At 37.8% G+C, this 14972-nt stretch overlaps 2 protein-coding genes across 2 annotated transcripts; one reads left to right on the top strand and one right to left on the bottom strand.

Annotated features, from left to right (window-relative positions):
* Positions 1-237: 237 nt before the first annotated feature.
* Positions 238-2386, top strand: LOC311082774 (cystatin-B-like). Its single transcript, XM_084113867.1, has 3 exons — positions 238-437; positions 1780-1881; positions 1971-2386. Exons 1-3 carry the CDS (start codon positions 360-362, stop codon positions 2094-2096), a joined length of 306 nt encoding a protein of 101 aa, XP_083969993.1. The 5' UTR covers positions 238-359; the 3' UTR covers positions 2097-2386.
* Positions 2387-13382: 10996 nt separating this feature from the next.
* On the bottom strand, positions 13383-14648 carry LOC311083823 (cystatin-A-like). Its single transcript, XM_084115560.1, has 3 exons — positions 14525-14648; positions 14169-14270; positions 13383-13652 (listed from the first exon to the last, which is right to left on the bottom strand). The coding sequence occupies exons 1-3, from the start codon at positions 14597-14599 to the stop codon at positions 13506-13508; spliced, it is 324 nt and encodes a 107-aa protein (XP_083971686.1). The 5' UTR covers positions 14600-14648; the 3' UTR covers positions 13383-13505.
* Between the last annotated feature and the right edge of the window lie 324 nt (positions 14649-14972).

Here is a 14972-nt window from a genome sequence, read left to right as displayed (position 1 = left end):
TTTGTACTCATCCAGTCGTCCTGCCTCAGATTAAACTAAAAAGAAAAGAGGAAATAAACATGAGAGATCCAATATTATCAATGATAAATCTATTTAACTTTAAAAACTAACCATATTAGCTTTATATATGATTTAATTATATATCATATTACTGTTTTAGCCGCATTTGTTAAAAAAAAAAAAATTTAATCCTCCCCCCGCCTCTTCTGAACACATGGTATATTCTGGTGATGATGGCTCATAGTCATATGATCTAAGCAACATAAATACTGCTGCAGTGTCAATGATTTCTGCGAATTTGGACTGTCTACAAACGCACTTTTTAACATCTCGACACCGATCAACGACACATTATTGCAATGGCCACCAAGACGGTTGTTGGAGGGCCTTCCGAGGAGAAGAAAGCCACTCCAGAGGTGCAGAAGATCTGTGATGAGGTGAGACTGGAGCTTTGACTTCTGTTTTGATGGCGTAAGTCAGCTGATCTGGGAAAGCATGTGATGTTTATTTATTAGTTATTATTAGCTATTTATTAGGATTCAGACGTTTGTACGTTATTGTTATATGTAAATAAAAAAAGAAATATATATATATATAATAATATATAAATATAAACAGTCAAACACCTTAATATTTAATTTATATATTTCATTATATTATATTAAATTAACTTGCAGTGTGTGATGTATTATGGAAGAATGCTTTAATTTAATAGATAGTCTGCAAAGAGACAATTATTAAACTTTCAATTTTGCCTAAACCTGATATACAGTGACAATAGTTCAAAAGTTAACAATAATGAATGTATTACTTTATATACTCATAGTCTTTAGACTCATGAGAATCTCTATATTCCCACACAAACACAATAAATACTGATTCAGCACCTGAACGAATCACTAATCTTCAGTAGGTGTTGGTTTGAGATGGGTGTGTCACGGTAATTCATCATATACTCTTTGTGAAAGAGTTTACTACTTTTTTATTTTATTTTATGTAGCATAAGAATATATAATAATGTAAGAGTGAATATCACAAGCATGTCAAGCGCATGTCTGGATCAAAAGGGGAAAATAATAAATTATATTTTTAATAAAAATTCACTATTTACACTTTGTTCTCGTCTCTTCAAAGTTAACAAAAATTTATGTATTACTTTGTCATCGTCTAAACTCATGAGAATCTCTATATTCACACCTGCACACAAACTACTAATCCATTGGTTTGAGATGGGTGTGTCACGGTAATTCATCATCATATACTCTGTGTGAAAGACTTTTTCAGTTGGTTTTTAGTACTTTTTTATTTATTTATTTTTTATAGATGAAGATTAAGAAGAATATATTATAATGTAAGAGTGAATATCACAAGCATGTCAAGAGCATGTCTGGATCAAAAGAGAGGAAAAAAATCAAAATATATTTTTATAAAAGAAAATATATTTTTATGAAAATGAAGTGACAATAGTATCACTATACATGTCATAGTCTAGACTCATGAGAATCTCTATATTCACAACCCAAACACAAACTACTAATCTGTTGATTTGAGATGGGTGTGTCACAGTAATTAATTTTATAATCTGTGTGAAAGAGGCTTTTTCAGTTGGTTTTTACTGCTATTTTTATTTTAAATAATAGCATAAGAATATATAATAATACATGGGGAATTGGATATCACAAGCATGTCTGGATCAAAAGAGAAGAGAAAAAAACAGGATTTTCAAGATTTAGATGAACGACATTTGCATTAAATATGAATTTGCATATTTTGCTTCAGGTCAAGTGTGCTGCAGAAAATAAGGCTGGAAAGAAGTTTACCGTTTTCACTGCCAAATCTTACACCACACAGGTTGTGGCCGGGACCAACTATTTTATCAAGGTAAACTTGTTGTGCCATGTTCCAGCCTGCATATTGTGTTAATGATACGTGCTGAAAGTGTATTTAAAGTGTCCTGTCGTCCTCTTCAGGTGGATGTAGGGGGAGACTTCGTTCATCTGAGGGTTCACAAATCACTGCCTCACGCTGGAGAAAAACTAGAACTGCACGGGATTCAGACCTCAAAATCTCAGCAGGATCCCATTGAATACTTTTAAACACACTGAACAATTAATGCATCTTTTCTATCAGTGTATCATTCCCTCTCTCACATACTGTAAAGGTTGAAATATGATCTACTCAATGCTGTTACAAAACTTTTATTCAAATGTACATCATTAAAATGAACCCAATAATGTGCCTATTGTATTTGGACGAGTTTTATAAGATCTTTGTCCACTTTTACAAAAGTTGTATAGAGGTGAAATAATTGCACATGAATAGTCATCATTGCAGATCTGTTTTTTATAAAAGATGCTGTTTCTAAAATAAAGGGAAATAAATTTCATATTTCAAGTCTTTGTTTCATTTACACCTCCAAAAGAATGTGCCAGTAATAATATCACCATGCATACAAGTACATTTGTACAAGAACTATTACATAAGAACTATTGTTATTATTACTAAACTCAAGAATATGAATTACTTTTAAACTAACCTGGTTACATGAACACAATTTTAAAATGTTAGATGAAGAAAATTCTTACAAATTCAGTTTATTGGCTACAAGTGTTACAGTGTACTATGATAAATTGTATAACATGTGAAACCAACTGTTATCTGTTCTAAGATCTGAATGCGTATGCAGTAAAATATAACCAATTTAAGAACTAGTGAGCTGTTGCAGTTAAATATAATAACTGTCTGTTTCAAGATAAGATGGAAATTTGTACAAAACATAGCTAATCATCATAACTAAATCTGAACAGTTGCACTTGCAAATTAACTACAACATGACAAGGTTCAAGCCAATCACAACTGACTTACCACTAAAACCAGTTCATGTAGGTTTCTTTAGATTTTGATATGCAAACTGGTTATCAACATCCTGAAAATTTCAATCATTAACCTCTTCAGACAAAGGAAAAAACTGTTTCAAACCGAGGTTTTGAGTAAGTCATGTTTCTTTTTCTCATATCCTGTTTCTTATCCTGTCAAATTCACTGATGCATTACATGCAAACTGATCGCTAAGCTTTTAACTTTTGATCTCAGTGTCTCAAGACATATACATTTATATATATTTATATATATATATATATATATATATAAATGTATATGTCTTGAGACACTGAGATCAAAAGTTAAAAGCTTAGCGAACAGTTTGCATATAATGCATCAGTGAATTTGTCTGAATATATATATCTGATTTAGTTTTAATTAATGAATAGATTTAATTACTCTTTATTTTGATTCTTCAAAGCAAACAGACGGATAGTTTTGTGTGTCTATTCCTGAAATATTAGTCTCAAATAATAATCACATTCAAAATCTTTGCAAAACAGCTGCATAAATTATAAGGACATAACTTTCGTTCTATCTCATTCTGTCATTCTAACTATCTATCTATGCTAAGTTTGCATTCAGCTACTTTATAGAAACCATAAAATGCTCTTTAAGCATAAAAGTAACAGGAACATTGTCACGGGAGCTGCCATATGTCTGAAAGAAGATTAATCACATGAAGTATTGTCTCGCCTTGCTTAGTCACACATCACATTACATTACTCTTTTCTTTTTTAAAGCCAAAAGGATTTAATTTATTTTTACTACATTCCCTTTAGAGTTTGCCTCAAATGTCTATGGTTATTCCTGGTAATTTGGGACTAAGATAAGAAAAATATGATTTCTTGAAAGTCTCAGATAATTAATATTTTTTTAAAAAACTTTGCGTAAAGATATTTGTGTTATAGTTGCACAAATTCTAAGAGAAAATACTAGATGGCAAAAAAAAAAAACTGGCACACAGCTTGAAACCATAAAATGCATATTAAGCATGAAACAAAAAGGAACATGAGCTGCCATGTGTCTAACAGAAACTCATGAATAACCACACTTGAAACAATTTAACAATGCATTAATTATGAATGTTAGGAAATAAAACATAGTTCTGGTATAGTTTTTGAAGAACGATAAGTCCAGGTCCTCGGGTATATTATCTGTACAACATTTTCTTTACAAAGTTAGAGTTGAAAAATAAGTTTTTATATGTTTTATATTTTTGGTGTTTTATTGCCATCCTGTTCATTTTTGTGTAGTATAAAATTTGATTATAATTAATGCAGTGTGTGAGTTTGACCAGGGCTGGTTTCCAAAAAACATCGTAAGCCTTTAGCCTGGTAATACCAAACTCTGCTACTTTGCTTTGCTTCGTAGACAGAGTCTGGAATGGCATAATAGAGAAGTGTTTTCTCTCTCGCGGGGGGGCGCTTGTCTGAAGTTTAAAATCATTGGTTACACGTAAGCCAATCACATAATGTTTGGTTATGGCGTGTGTTATGCGCATGCTCAGCCGCATCTAACTTCCACTGTAAACACATGTATGATGCGAAAACAAAACCATCGAGCGAAATACCGGAGTGAACATGGCTGTGAACGACTTTTGCAGATTATGTGAAGTAAATCTATACGCATCCACGGTACAATCAGCATCTACGTCACGGCTCTCAGCCCGCCCTCTGTTCGTTGATTGGCCGGCTGTTTTCAGGCCGGGGGAAAACGGAAAGCTCTGACGCTGTCTCAGGCTGAGTACAGAAGCGAAATGAAATTGAGCGGAAGTACGAAGTCTGACGTAGTCAGGCTAGTAAGCCTTAGTTGATCGTAGAAAAATTGCCATCAATGGTCTCTATAGACCATTAACTTAGATGCTTTTGGAAACGCAGCCCAGATCGGTTTGTGAAAATCTTCTCTAACTTTTTATACCAATTTTCCATTATACCAATAACTCCATAACAACATTTTTTAAAGTTACAAAAGGTTCAAGAATAGCTACTGCAGAACAGGAATGACCGCTGTAATTGTCATGATTGAAGGATGGAAGCAAAGTGCAAGTAAAAACTCTTTATTGTATAATTGATGATGAAAATGATACAAGTCCAGATGAGACAGGCTAGCGGCGCAGGGACCCCGATGGCTTAGATGAACCCGGTGATGAGAGTGCAGCAGTGCGGTGAAGTGAGTCCAGAGATGAGATGAATCCAGAGTAAATCCACAGGAACACGAACAGGAACAAGGAAGGCACAAGACTCGAAACGCTGACAGGAACAAACACCAGGACAAAACGTTGCACAACGTTTTTTAAACAGAAACGGTGATGCGTTGAACACACTGTTCTGATGACGCAAGAGTTGCAACTATGGCAGCTGAGAAGCAGCTGATTCTTTGTGTTCTATGTGAAGAATTTTCGGAGCCTGATGAAGTCGGTATAAATATGTGTTTAATACTACAAAATATGCCCGATGTTACAGTTACTGCACTTGCCGCCCAGAACAAAAGAGAACATCCCAATCGAGTGAAGGGATTGCTGAAACTGAAATGGAAGCATACATCTTACCTAATTCAGACTAAAACACATCTATTTAGCCTCACATACTGACTTTATTTGTAGTTCATACTGTTTTAATACCCTGTATTTTATTTCTCATTTTTAGGAAAAGCACTTAATTACCATTGTTTATTTCTATACCAAATGTCATACACTTGCAATGAAGCTAAAAATATAAACAACTACATCATTATGTTGATATCCTATATTTTTACAATAAAACTTACGACAAACATGTCTTCTAATATCCTCAGTTGTTGCGTATACCGAGCTGCATCGAACACATTTGTAAATTACTTTCCTTGAACCCATTGTGCGAGTTCACTTTAATACCGTGTGCTTTATATACATGTTGCTGCTGATTGGACTGCAGTTCTGACACACCCACCAAACAAGAGAAAACGTATCTCAAACCCCGTTGCACACCGGTGCACGCCGTTTCCAGGAAACATGACGTTCAACCCGGAAACCGTAGCAAAACGTTGCGCACCGTTTTGAACTTGAACATGCCCCAGGTAACCACAAACAACGATTTGACAAAGGAGATGAGAAAGTAGTGAGTATATATAGGTGATGAGATGAGCTGCAGCTGGTGACGGGAGTGATGAGCTGGATCATTGATGAGCGCTAATGAGCCGGCACGCCCACACAATCAGCACACACACACACACACAACAGAACAGGAGACAAGAAAGAGACATAGGATTTATGAACCGTGACAGTAATGGGTGTATGCCTTTAAGATTGAGTGTGTGTGTTCATGGTTCACGAAGTGAATAAAGTAGGCTACTCTATTCAAACAAGTGTTTTCATTATATATCATTACATGTTGTCAGAAGTGCTTGACGATCGCACAGCCACGAAAGGATGGCAAAGTTTATTGAAGCCGAACACATAAACCATTCACCTTTAATGAGGAGGATGACAAGATGAAATTCAACGTTGTGTTAAGAAAATACGACGAGTGATTCACGAGTCGGGCACCCCTCCTCCTCCTTTAGCTCACGCCAGCGAGCGAACGTTGGACCAATATTGATCCTCGTCCGGCCTTTGATTTTGTCACTCTCCCTTTTTCTCTTCCTAGTCTCCTCCTCCTCCTTTGCCTTCTTCGGTTTCGTTGCTGCTTCGGCCATGACAACAACATATACACGCTATACCAGCCGGCAAACAAACGCTAGTTGGGCTCCAAACTTGAGGAAATGGGGGGTGGGGGGTGGTGGAGGAAGTGAGGTATGCCGTAAAGCAGTCGAATTTTGTAGTTCTTTTTGTGCTCGGGTTACTACCCGAACCCCGAAGTTCCGTAGTGCCAGTAAAAGCGATACAGACCCCGTCAGGCTATGGCAGACGTGTCATTCAACCTATTGTAAGTCGATGTACCATCACAAGGGTCTTGGAAATATATTATGAAGGTTGAAAAACTCCATGGTGTTGCTTTAATGTCCGATCTTACGTTAGCTCAAACTATTCAAAGTGTGTGCCAGTCTGAAGAGGTAGCACTTGAAGTTCACCAGCGGGGGGAGGCGTGCACTAAAGTACAAGAGATAGCTCAAGGAAAAGCAGCAGACAGAGGACAACAGAAATGGAAACCTGAAAGGAAAAATGACAGAGCAAGGAGAAACAAAATGTGGAAGATGTGGAAAAATCAAACACAGACAACAGGAAAAAATGCCCAGCTATAAAATCAACATGCCATAAATATAATAAAAAAAAGTGGGTCACTGGCGTAACCGTGGGAACTTTAGACAAAGTTAAACTTTAGTTTAATTTCAACATTCAACTTCCGATTTTTATTTTACAGGTTTTCAAATTGGAACTGTGAGTGTAGGCCTAAATCTTCGCGCACAAGTACGAATATTTATTGTTCAAGTTCTCAAATTCACATCTACATGCTCTCGAGTTATGCTAATATTTTACCTTCATAGAAACGCAAAGTCTCGAGGCGCGTTTTAGTTTATTTTAACTATTTAGAAAAACAATGGAAAAGTAGCAGAATGGACGGGAAAAACACGTTCTGTGTGAGCAGCCTCTTAATGCCGAATAATGCATCTATATTTAGTTTTTCACCAATGTCTAGGCCTCGTTTACACAGGTCTTGATGCCCAATTCTGATATATTGCCTATATCCGATTTTTTTGACCGTCCGTTTACACGTTCTTTCAATTGTGACCCATATCCGATTCATGTGTTTACACTTGACATACTATCTGAAACATTGCGCATGATGCTAGCACTGCGATATGCGATGTTCGCCAAACATCACCATGATTATGAGGTGGAGGAGGACGAAAAGTGCCATAATTTCAGCCTGTGCATATGCTTCAGTTACTGTGTGCGAGAGAGATCTCAGGACTGGTGGGAGCATATTGTGGTGGGCTTTAACAAGAAGCAGTGGGTCCAAATTTTAGGATGAGCAAGTCAACCTTTGATATGTTGTGTCAACGTTTGTCCTCATTACTCTCCTACGACGACACAACGTTTCGTCGGGCCATCCGTACCTTTGCAGAAGCGCGTCGGGGTTTCTCTCGACATTAAACCGCAGAAACGTTGCCTAATGCCTCAGAAAATCTGATCTGCCTGTTTACATGACAGTCGCATTGGCGCATATCCGATTTATATCTGATTTATTTCCACATATGAATGAGGCCTGAAACCGATCTTGAAATATCCGAATGCATGCGTTTTTTTTCCTGTTTACACTGTCATAGAACACATCCGATCTGTGTCACATATGAGCAAAAAATCGGAATTGGGTCAGATTTCACTGACAGCGTAAACGAAGTGAACATGCATCAAATGAGTGTCAAATGAGTTCTGAGAGCATAGTCACGCCACTCACTCCATGCGAGATTGGCTTTTGATATATTAATTTCTAGTTTTTAAAGTCATAAAACCATATTCGACAACATATAAAATGAAATAATCTTTAGAGTAATTTTATAAAGGTGGAAGGTGTTCTTAAATTTTTTTTTGAAAAACAAAAAGTTATTTAAAGTAATGTCATCTTAAATTGCAATGTAGATAAACAGCTGTCAGCAGGGAATGCTGCAGCACTCTCAGCACGCCTAGTTCTCGTGGCCATGGTCACTGGGAAAGAATGTGCCACAGCAAATCAGTGAGAGAAGTGACTAAAACTGTTGCACAAACGCCATATTTCCTTTGTGCAGTTATAAATTCACAAAGAAATGATGAGCAGTGGACTGTGCAAATTTCCATTGGAATGATACCAGTTAAATGTAAAATTGAAACTGGTGCAGATGCAAACATCATGTGTGAAGAAACATTCAGTATGTTATATCCCAGGAGAATGCTGGAGCTGTCAAATGTTTCACTGTGTAGTCTTGGATTAGAGTGCATGGGAAAGTTTTAGGCAGTACCACATATAAAGGAAGTGTGTACACATTCCCAGTGTATGTCATCCATGGACAAAATGTGAACGATTTGCTAAGCTGCATCCTCAGTGGTACTGGTTAAACGTATTGAGGAAGTTCACAATGCATTTGGTGAACATGGAACTCTTAAGACAGAACCCATTAAAATCCAACTGAAGGAAAACTTTCAGCCATATGCGGTGCATACGGCACGCAGAGTTCCCCTGCCCCTCATGCAAAAGGTAAACGAGGAGCTACAAGGCTCAATGGAAGAGAACGGGGTCGTTGAGCAAGTGACAGACTCCACAGACTGGTGTGCACCCATGGTGCCAGTACCAAAGGGCAACGGCAAGGAAAGCATCTGCGTAGATCTGAAAAAGTTGAATGAAGCTGTAAAAAGAGAAAGGTATATTCTTCCAACAGCAGAGGAGATAATTGCAAAGCTAAGTGGTGCAACAGTCTTCTCATCTTTGGATGCTGCCTCAGGCTTTTGGCAGATTCCATTACATCCCGAAAGCAGCAAACTTATCACATTCATAACACCATTCAAAAAGTACTCCTTTAAACGTCTTCCTTTTGGCATCTCCAGTGTCCCAGAAATATTTTAACGAAAGATGACGGAAACTCTACAAGGGCTTGAAGGAGTATCAGTGTATATGGACGATATATTGGTGTATGGAGACACCATGGAACACAGCATGACCAAAGGCTTACCAAGGTATTCGAGAGAATTGAGTCTTGGGTTGAAGTTAAACCGTGAAAAGTGTCTACTGAGACAACAGCAACTTCACTTCCTTGGTCACTTGATCGACAAAATTGGTGTGAAGGCCCGATCCTGAGAAGGTCAGAGCAGTTTGTGAGCTCTCACCTTCTCGTAATGTTCAGGAGCTAAAACGTGTACTTGGTATGTTTAATTACCTGAGAAAGTACATTCCTAATCTTTCTACTGAGGGCAAACCACTATATCAACTGTTGAGGTCAATAACGGAATGGACTTGGGCCTGTCCTCTGGAGGCGGCATTCCAGCGCATAAGAGACATCTTTCTTCTTCTCCAGTTTTGAAGTTCTACAATGTGGCTCTACCTACCGCTGTTCCAGCTGACGCTAGCAGTTATGGCATAGATGGCAAACTTTAAGTTAGTGACAGATCACAATCCATTAGTGCCTCTTTTGAATAAGAAGGACTTGGACGATGTTCTGTTGCGATGTCAGAGACTACTTATGAGGCTTATGAGATTCAAACTGACTGCAGAACATGCTCCAGGGAAAACATTGCTGGAGGCTGATACCTTATCACAAAGCCCACTAGCATGCAGGGAAAATTACCTCCACATACACTCTGATGTAGAGTGTTACGTTGCGGCTGATACTGAAGGTATGCCCGTAAGCCCACCAAAACTCGAAGCCATTAGGGCTGCTACAAAGGCCGACAACAACCTACAAACTGTACTGAAATATATCCAGTCAGGATGGCCGAATTATGCAGACAAGGTTCCAGTGGCAGTTCGACAGTTTTTCCCTTTCAAGAATGAGCTGTCTGAGCACAACGGTATACTGACAAGAGGAAGTCGTATGTTGATTCCAGATGTTTTGAGAGCAGATATTCTAAACAGAATACATGATGGACATCAAGGTCTGACAAAGTGTAGAGAGTGGGCCAATACATCTATGTGGTGGCAAGACATCTCCTCTGAAATCAAACAAAAGGTACAATCCTGTATGACATGCCTTCGGATGAAGCAGACACAGCAAAAGGAGCCTCTCATCTCGACTCCCAGACAGGCCTTGGAAAAGGCTAGCTATTGATCTGTGTGAGTATAACAAGCATGCTTACCTTGTTGTGTCAGACTATTTTTCTCGATTTCTTGAAATCCTTCACATGCCAAAGATCAACACCTCAGAAGTAGTGTTGAAACTGAGAGCACTATTTGCAAGATTTGGCTGCCCTGATGAAGTTGTTTTGGACAATGGTTGTCAGTTTGTGAGTGCGGAGTTCCAAGAATTTGCAAAGGAGTTTGACTTTCTGCACATCACATCTAGTCCACACCACGCTCAAGGAAATCGACAAGCAGAGAGAGGGGTGCAGATTGCTAAGAAAGTTTTGAAACAGACAGATCCTCCTCTGGCTCCTATGAGCTACAGGGCAATACCTTGCATCACTGCAGGCGTAAACCCGGCCGAACTCCTTATGGGCAGGAAGATTAAAACAACACTTCCGATGCTTGAAACAAATCTTCAGCCTCAATGGCCAAATCTGGATGATGTAAGAGGAAAAGATTCCATGGAAAAGCAAAAGCAAGCCTTCTACTTTAATCGTCACCATGGAGTTAGACCCTTACCATCGTTGAGGTCTGGTGATGCCGCGCTTACAAAGTTGGACCACCAAAAGACCTGGGGAACAGCTGCTGTGGTCACAGGCGAGTACAACTCCTCGATCTTTTGGCATTGAGACACATCAAGGGGCAACACTGCACCGCAACCACTGTCATTAGTAGTTCATCCCTGCATCTGCAGGAGGAAGCCAATCTCTGGTTCAAAAGGAACAATCACATGAACAGTAGCTTGAGTCTACAGTGGATACTGGGACAACTTTGTCTCAGCCCCCAAAGACACAAACGGGACAGTTGATACTGTCTAGATCTGGCAGAATAAACAAAACAGTAGACATTAGATTTGTGGAAAAAAAATACAAGAGAAAAAAGAGAAAGAAGAAGGAAAATGTTTTGTTCATATGGTTTAATGTAGATAAGTTGATTAATGTTAAATAAAATGTTTAAGGCACATTTAATGCTGTACATTTAAAAACTGAAAAGGGGAGATGTAATGGGTGCATGACTTTAAGAGAACGTGATTACGTTGTGATTACACGGCAAGTTAATGAGGCTAGATTGAGTGTGTGTTCATGGTTCACAGAGTGAATAAAGTAACTCAGGTGCTGCTCAAACAAGTGTATTCATTATAAATCATTACAAATTACATTACAAAAAGGTATATTGGAATGACAAGTGCTGAGATTATTGTGGTAAAACCATGGCAAGTGCATAATATTACTGTTAACAAGTGCATGATGTTACTGTTTCAACTACAAATGCCACAGTAAAATTATGGTTACTCTGCTAAAACTATTGTAAGTGCTGTGGTTACAGTTACTGTGGTAAAAGCATGGTAAGTTAATGTGTTTTAACTACAAATACCATAGTAAATCTACAGTTACTGTGTTAAAACCATTGTATGTGTTGTGGTACTGTGCTTTAACTACAAAAACCACAGTAAAACTATGGTTACTAACCATTGTAAGTGTTGTGTTACTGTGCCTTACAAATATTAAGCTACATAGTGAAACCACAGTTTCTGTGGTATAAGCATGGTAAATGTTTTTACTGTGTTTTACATACAAATACCACAGTAAAAACACAGTGTTAAAAGCATGGTGTTGTGTTAGCCTACTCTTATTTAACAACAAATTCCACAGTAAAACTAGTTACTAATACAAATATGGTAAGCGTCGTGGGCACTGGGGTTTTACTCACAGGATCGCTACACAGGATGTTACTGTGGTAAAATCTCATTCATTCAGTGGCATTCGCAACTAATTTGTAAAGAAAACATCAAACTACACTTACTTACAAATTAATTGGCGACAATCACAGCGATACATTTAAAAGGTTCTTTAAATAAAACAAAACCAGCCCGATCTCATCCCAAGGCGTCATATACTGACGCTTTTGACATTTCGTCTACATCCAACGCACATGGCATCCTTTAGCGTCAATATGAGACGCAGATAGATATGGGCCAGAAGGCGCCTCCTAGCGGTCTAACCCTAAACCTACCCATAACCGACGCCCTAGGATGAGAATGCGTTGAACAAAACACACATGGATTACGACGTTCAGAGTCACTCCTTCCTCTCAACGCATTTTTTTTTTCTTTAACGACAGTCAAATGTCACACACCCAATAAACGAGACTCATTATTTATAAGACTACTGGAGGGCACTTAATTTTAAAACGTAACTCTAGGTCGTAATACGCTGCATGTACAAATGACACACTCGTTTTACGGAGGAGGATAGTCTCTCTTGTCGACACACCAGTGCGGATACAAATCCTCCTGTTCAGCACAAATAGTCCTTAATTCTCCAGAACAAATGACATATTTAAGGGGTGTCCAATCCTGCTGCTGGAGGGCCACTGTCCTGCAAACTTTAGCTTCAACCCCAACAACCGAACCAGCTTCAGTTTATTGTGTCATATTTTTATGGTTATATACCACTGATTTATATAATGTCATTATATAGATCTGTACAGGTTTTAGAATGACGTGAGGTTGAGATGAACAAGATTTCGGTTTATCAGTCTGAGAAATGTTTAAAATTACATTCGTTTAGACATTCAATGCAGCCTTAAAATCAAAATAAATAAAAATTAATGTCATTGACGATTCACTGTAAAAAGAGATTTTTTTCCCCTTTAAAAAGTCATGCAGACAGCCAATTAAACAGTTTTTTGTGTATTATTTCAGCATAAAACAATTTTAGTAAAGAGAAGTTAATTTGGTGTTGTTCATATAAACATACTGACACAGGCACTGTTGGTTTGAATATTGAGTTTAATATTGAGTAATGAAACAGTTTTCAATAGTTCCAGTATGGCAGCTCATTGTGTGTCTGTTATTATATCAGACAGACTCTCTTCTGCATGCGGTTAGAAGTGTTCAGAAGGGGACCAGAGGGTCCATGATGGTTTTAGGGTACTGGACTCCAGTCACAGTCAGTTCCCCTCCATTGCAGGGGAGAGCTTGATGTATAATCGCATGAACGCACTTATCTTCTAGTGTGCCATTCTCTTGACAGATGTCCAGCTGAGAGAAAGAATGAGAGAGAGAGAGAGAGAGAGAGAGAGAGAGAAGGAGAGAGAGAGAGAGAGAGAGAGAGAGAGAGAGAGAGAGAGAGAGAGAGAGAGAGAGAGAGAGAGAGAGACAGAGAAATCCACATGTATTTATAATTGATCTCTTCCATGTAAAAGCCTGTTCACATTGATTGCGATCAAAACGCATTAATTTTCCATGACAGCACACAAATATCTACGAGTTCTGCCACAGTGACCGTTGCCGTCTAGATCTGAATGTCCAGCAACACTACAAAGTTGAGAAGAGTTTTCTCTCATAGGCTCAAATGCAGAGAAACTTTTTACAGTGACTTGATGCATTTTAACTTTCAGAGAGGACGAACAAATTACTGGACACATCGCACCCTTTAGGACACACAATCACAGTTGGCTTGTTGATAATGGAAATACAAATTGTGCCTTGGAAGAGTTTCAGTGATGAAAACATCAAACTCAAAAATCCATACATCAAAACAAAACACCAATTTACCTTGACCAGATAGTTTATTCCGTTCACAACCTGACTCTTATAGAGTAAAGGAATGTAATCTTTAAAATTGATTGCAGTCGTCTTCTCGATCTCTGGGTTCTCCTGAATAAACAAATGCACATTTTATATTAATCTATATTATTATTATTATAAAAAGGTCTCTAGGGAGTTACATCTATCATTCAGATATCAGAAAACTCATGTAAAACGTTTTGTGAGTTTGATTGAAAAGTAAAACAGTTCTTTTGCAAATAACAACAAATAATTTCCCCAACACATTTCACAGCACCGAAATAGATTATTTTACTAGGCTGTGTTTTAACAAAAACATTTACTAGTGATTTTCTGTCTCTTACCTCAATGCAGATGTCCTTCACCTCTTCAGTTACAGGCTTCACTGTGCTCCATCCTCCAGGATTTTGCATTTCCATTGTGCTGGTGATCAAAGCCTGGATGAAATAAACTGTAATATCAGGCAGTCTGTCTCACAGATTGATTCTGATCCACTATTTATGCAGCCAAAATCTCATGACATCAGAATGAATGAATGAATAGGCGGAGTTTTACTTTGGGGTGTTGTGTAATATTCAGAAGAAAAAAATGTGGGTTTTTTATTCACTTTTCAGAAAAACAAAACAAAACATTTTTGACATTTATTGCACAACGTATGCAATTATTTGTGGATAAGTTTTTGTTTTAAATACAATTAGGGATTTTATGTTTTAGGAACATTTTGTCCCAATCTTCAACCAGATCATTAAAAAAGTAATACAATTATTATTATTTTTAATTAATAATAAAATA

The sequence above is a fragment of the Abramis brama genome (genome assembly GCF_963993115.1).
Source record: "Abramis brama genome assembly, chromosome: 5".
In the NCBI taxonomy this organism is placed as follows: Eukaryota; Metazoa; Chordata; class Actinopteri; order Cypriniformes; family Leuciscidae; genus Abramis; species Abramis brama.
Note: the sequence above shows the minus strand (reverse complement) of the source record. Positions and strands in the feature narration are given on the sequence as shown.

What these genes read in the sequence shown, in the direction of transcription:
- LOC311083823 (XM_084115560.1), bottom strand. Translation starts at nt 14,599, where the DNA reads ATGGAAATGCAAAATCCTGGAGGATGGAGCACAGTGAAGCCTGTAACT. An exon ending in TGAAGGACATCTGCATTGAG is followed by an intron (nt 14,271 to 14,524) that starts GTAAGAGACAGA and finishes TTGTTTATTCAG; the next exon opens with GAGAACCCAGAGATCGAGAA. An exon ending in GAATAAACTATCTGGTCAAG is followed by an intron (nt 13,653 to 14,168) that starts GTAAATTGGTGT and finishes TCTTTCTCTCAG; the next exon opens with CTGGACATCTGTCAAGAGAA.
- LOC311082774 (XM_084113867.1), top strand. Translation starts at nt 360, where the DNA reads ATGGCCACCAAGACGGTTGTTGGAGGGCCTTCCGAGGAGAAGAAAGCC. An exon ending in TGCAGAAGATCTGTGATGAG is followed by an intron (nt 438 to 1,779) that starts GTGAGACTGGAG and finishes ATTTTGCTTCAG; the next exon opens with GTCAAGTGTGCTGCAGAAAA. An exon ending in GGACCAACTATTTTATCAAG is followed by an intron (nt 1,882 to 1,970) that starts GTAAACTTGTTG and finishes CGTCCTCTTCAG; the next exon opens with GTGGATGTAGGGGGAGACTT.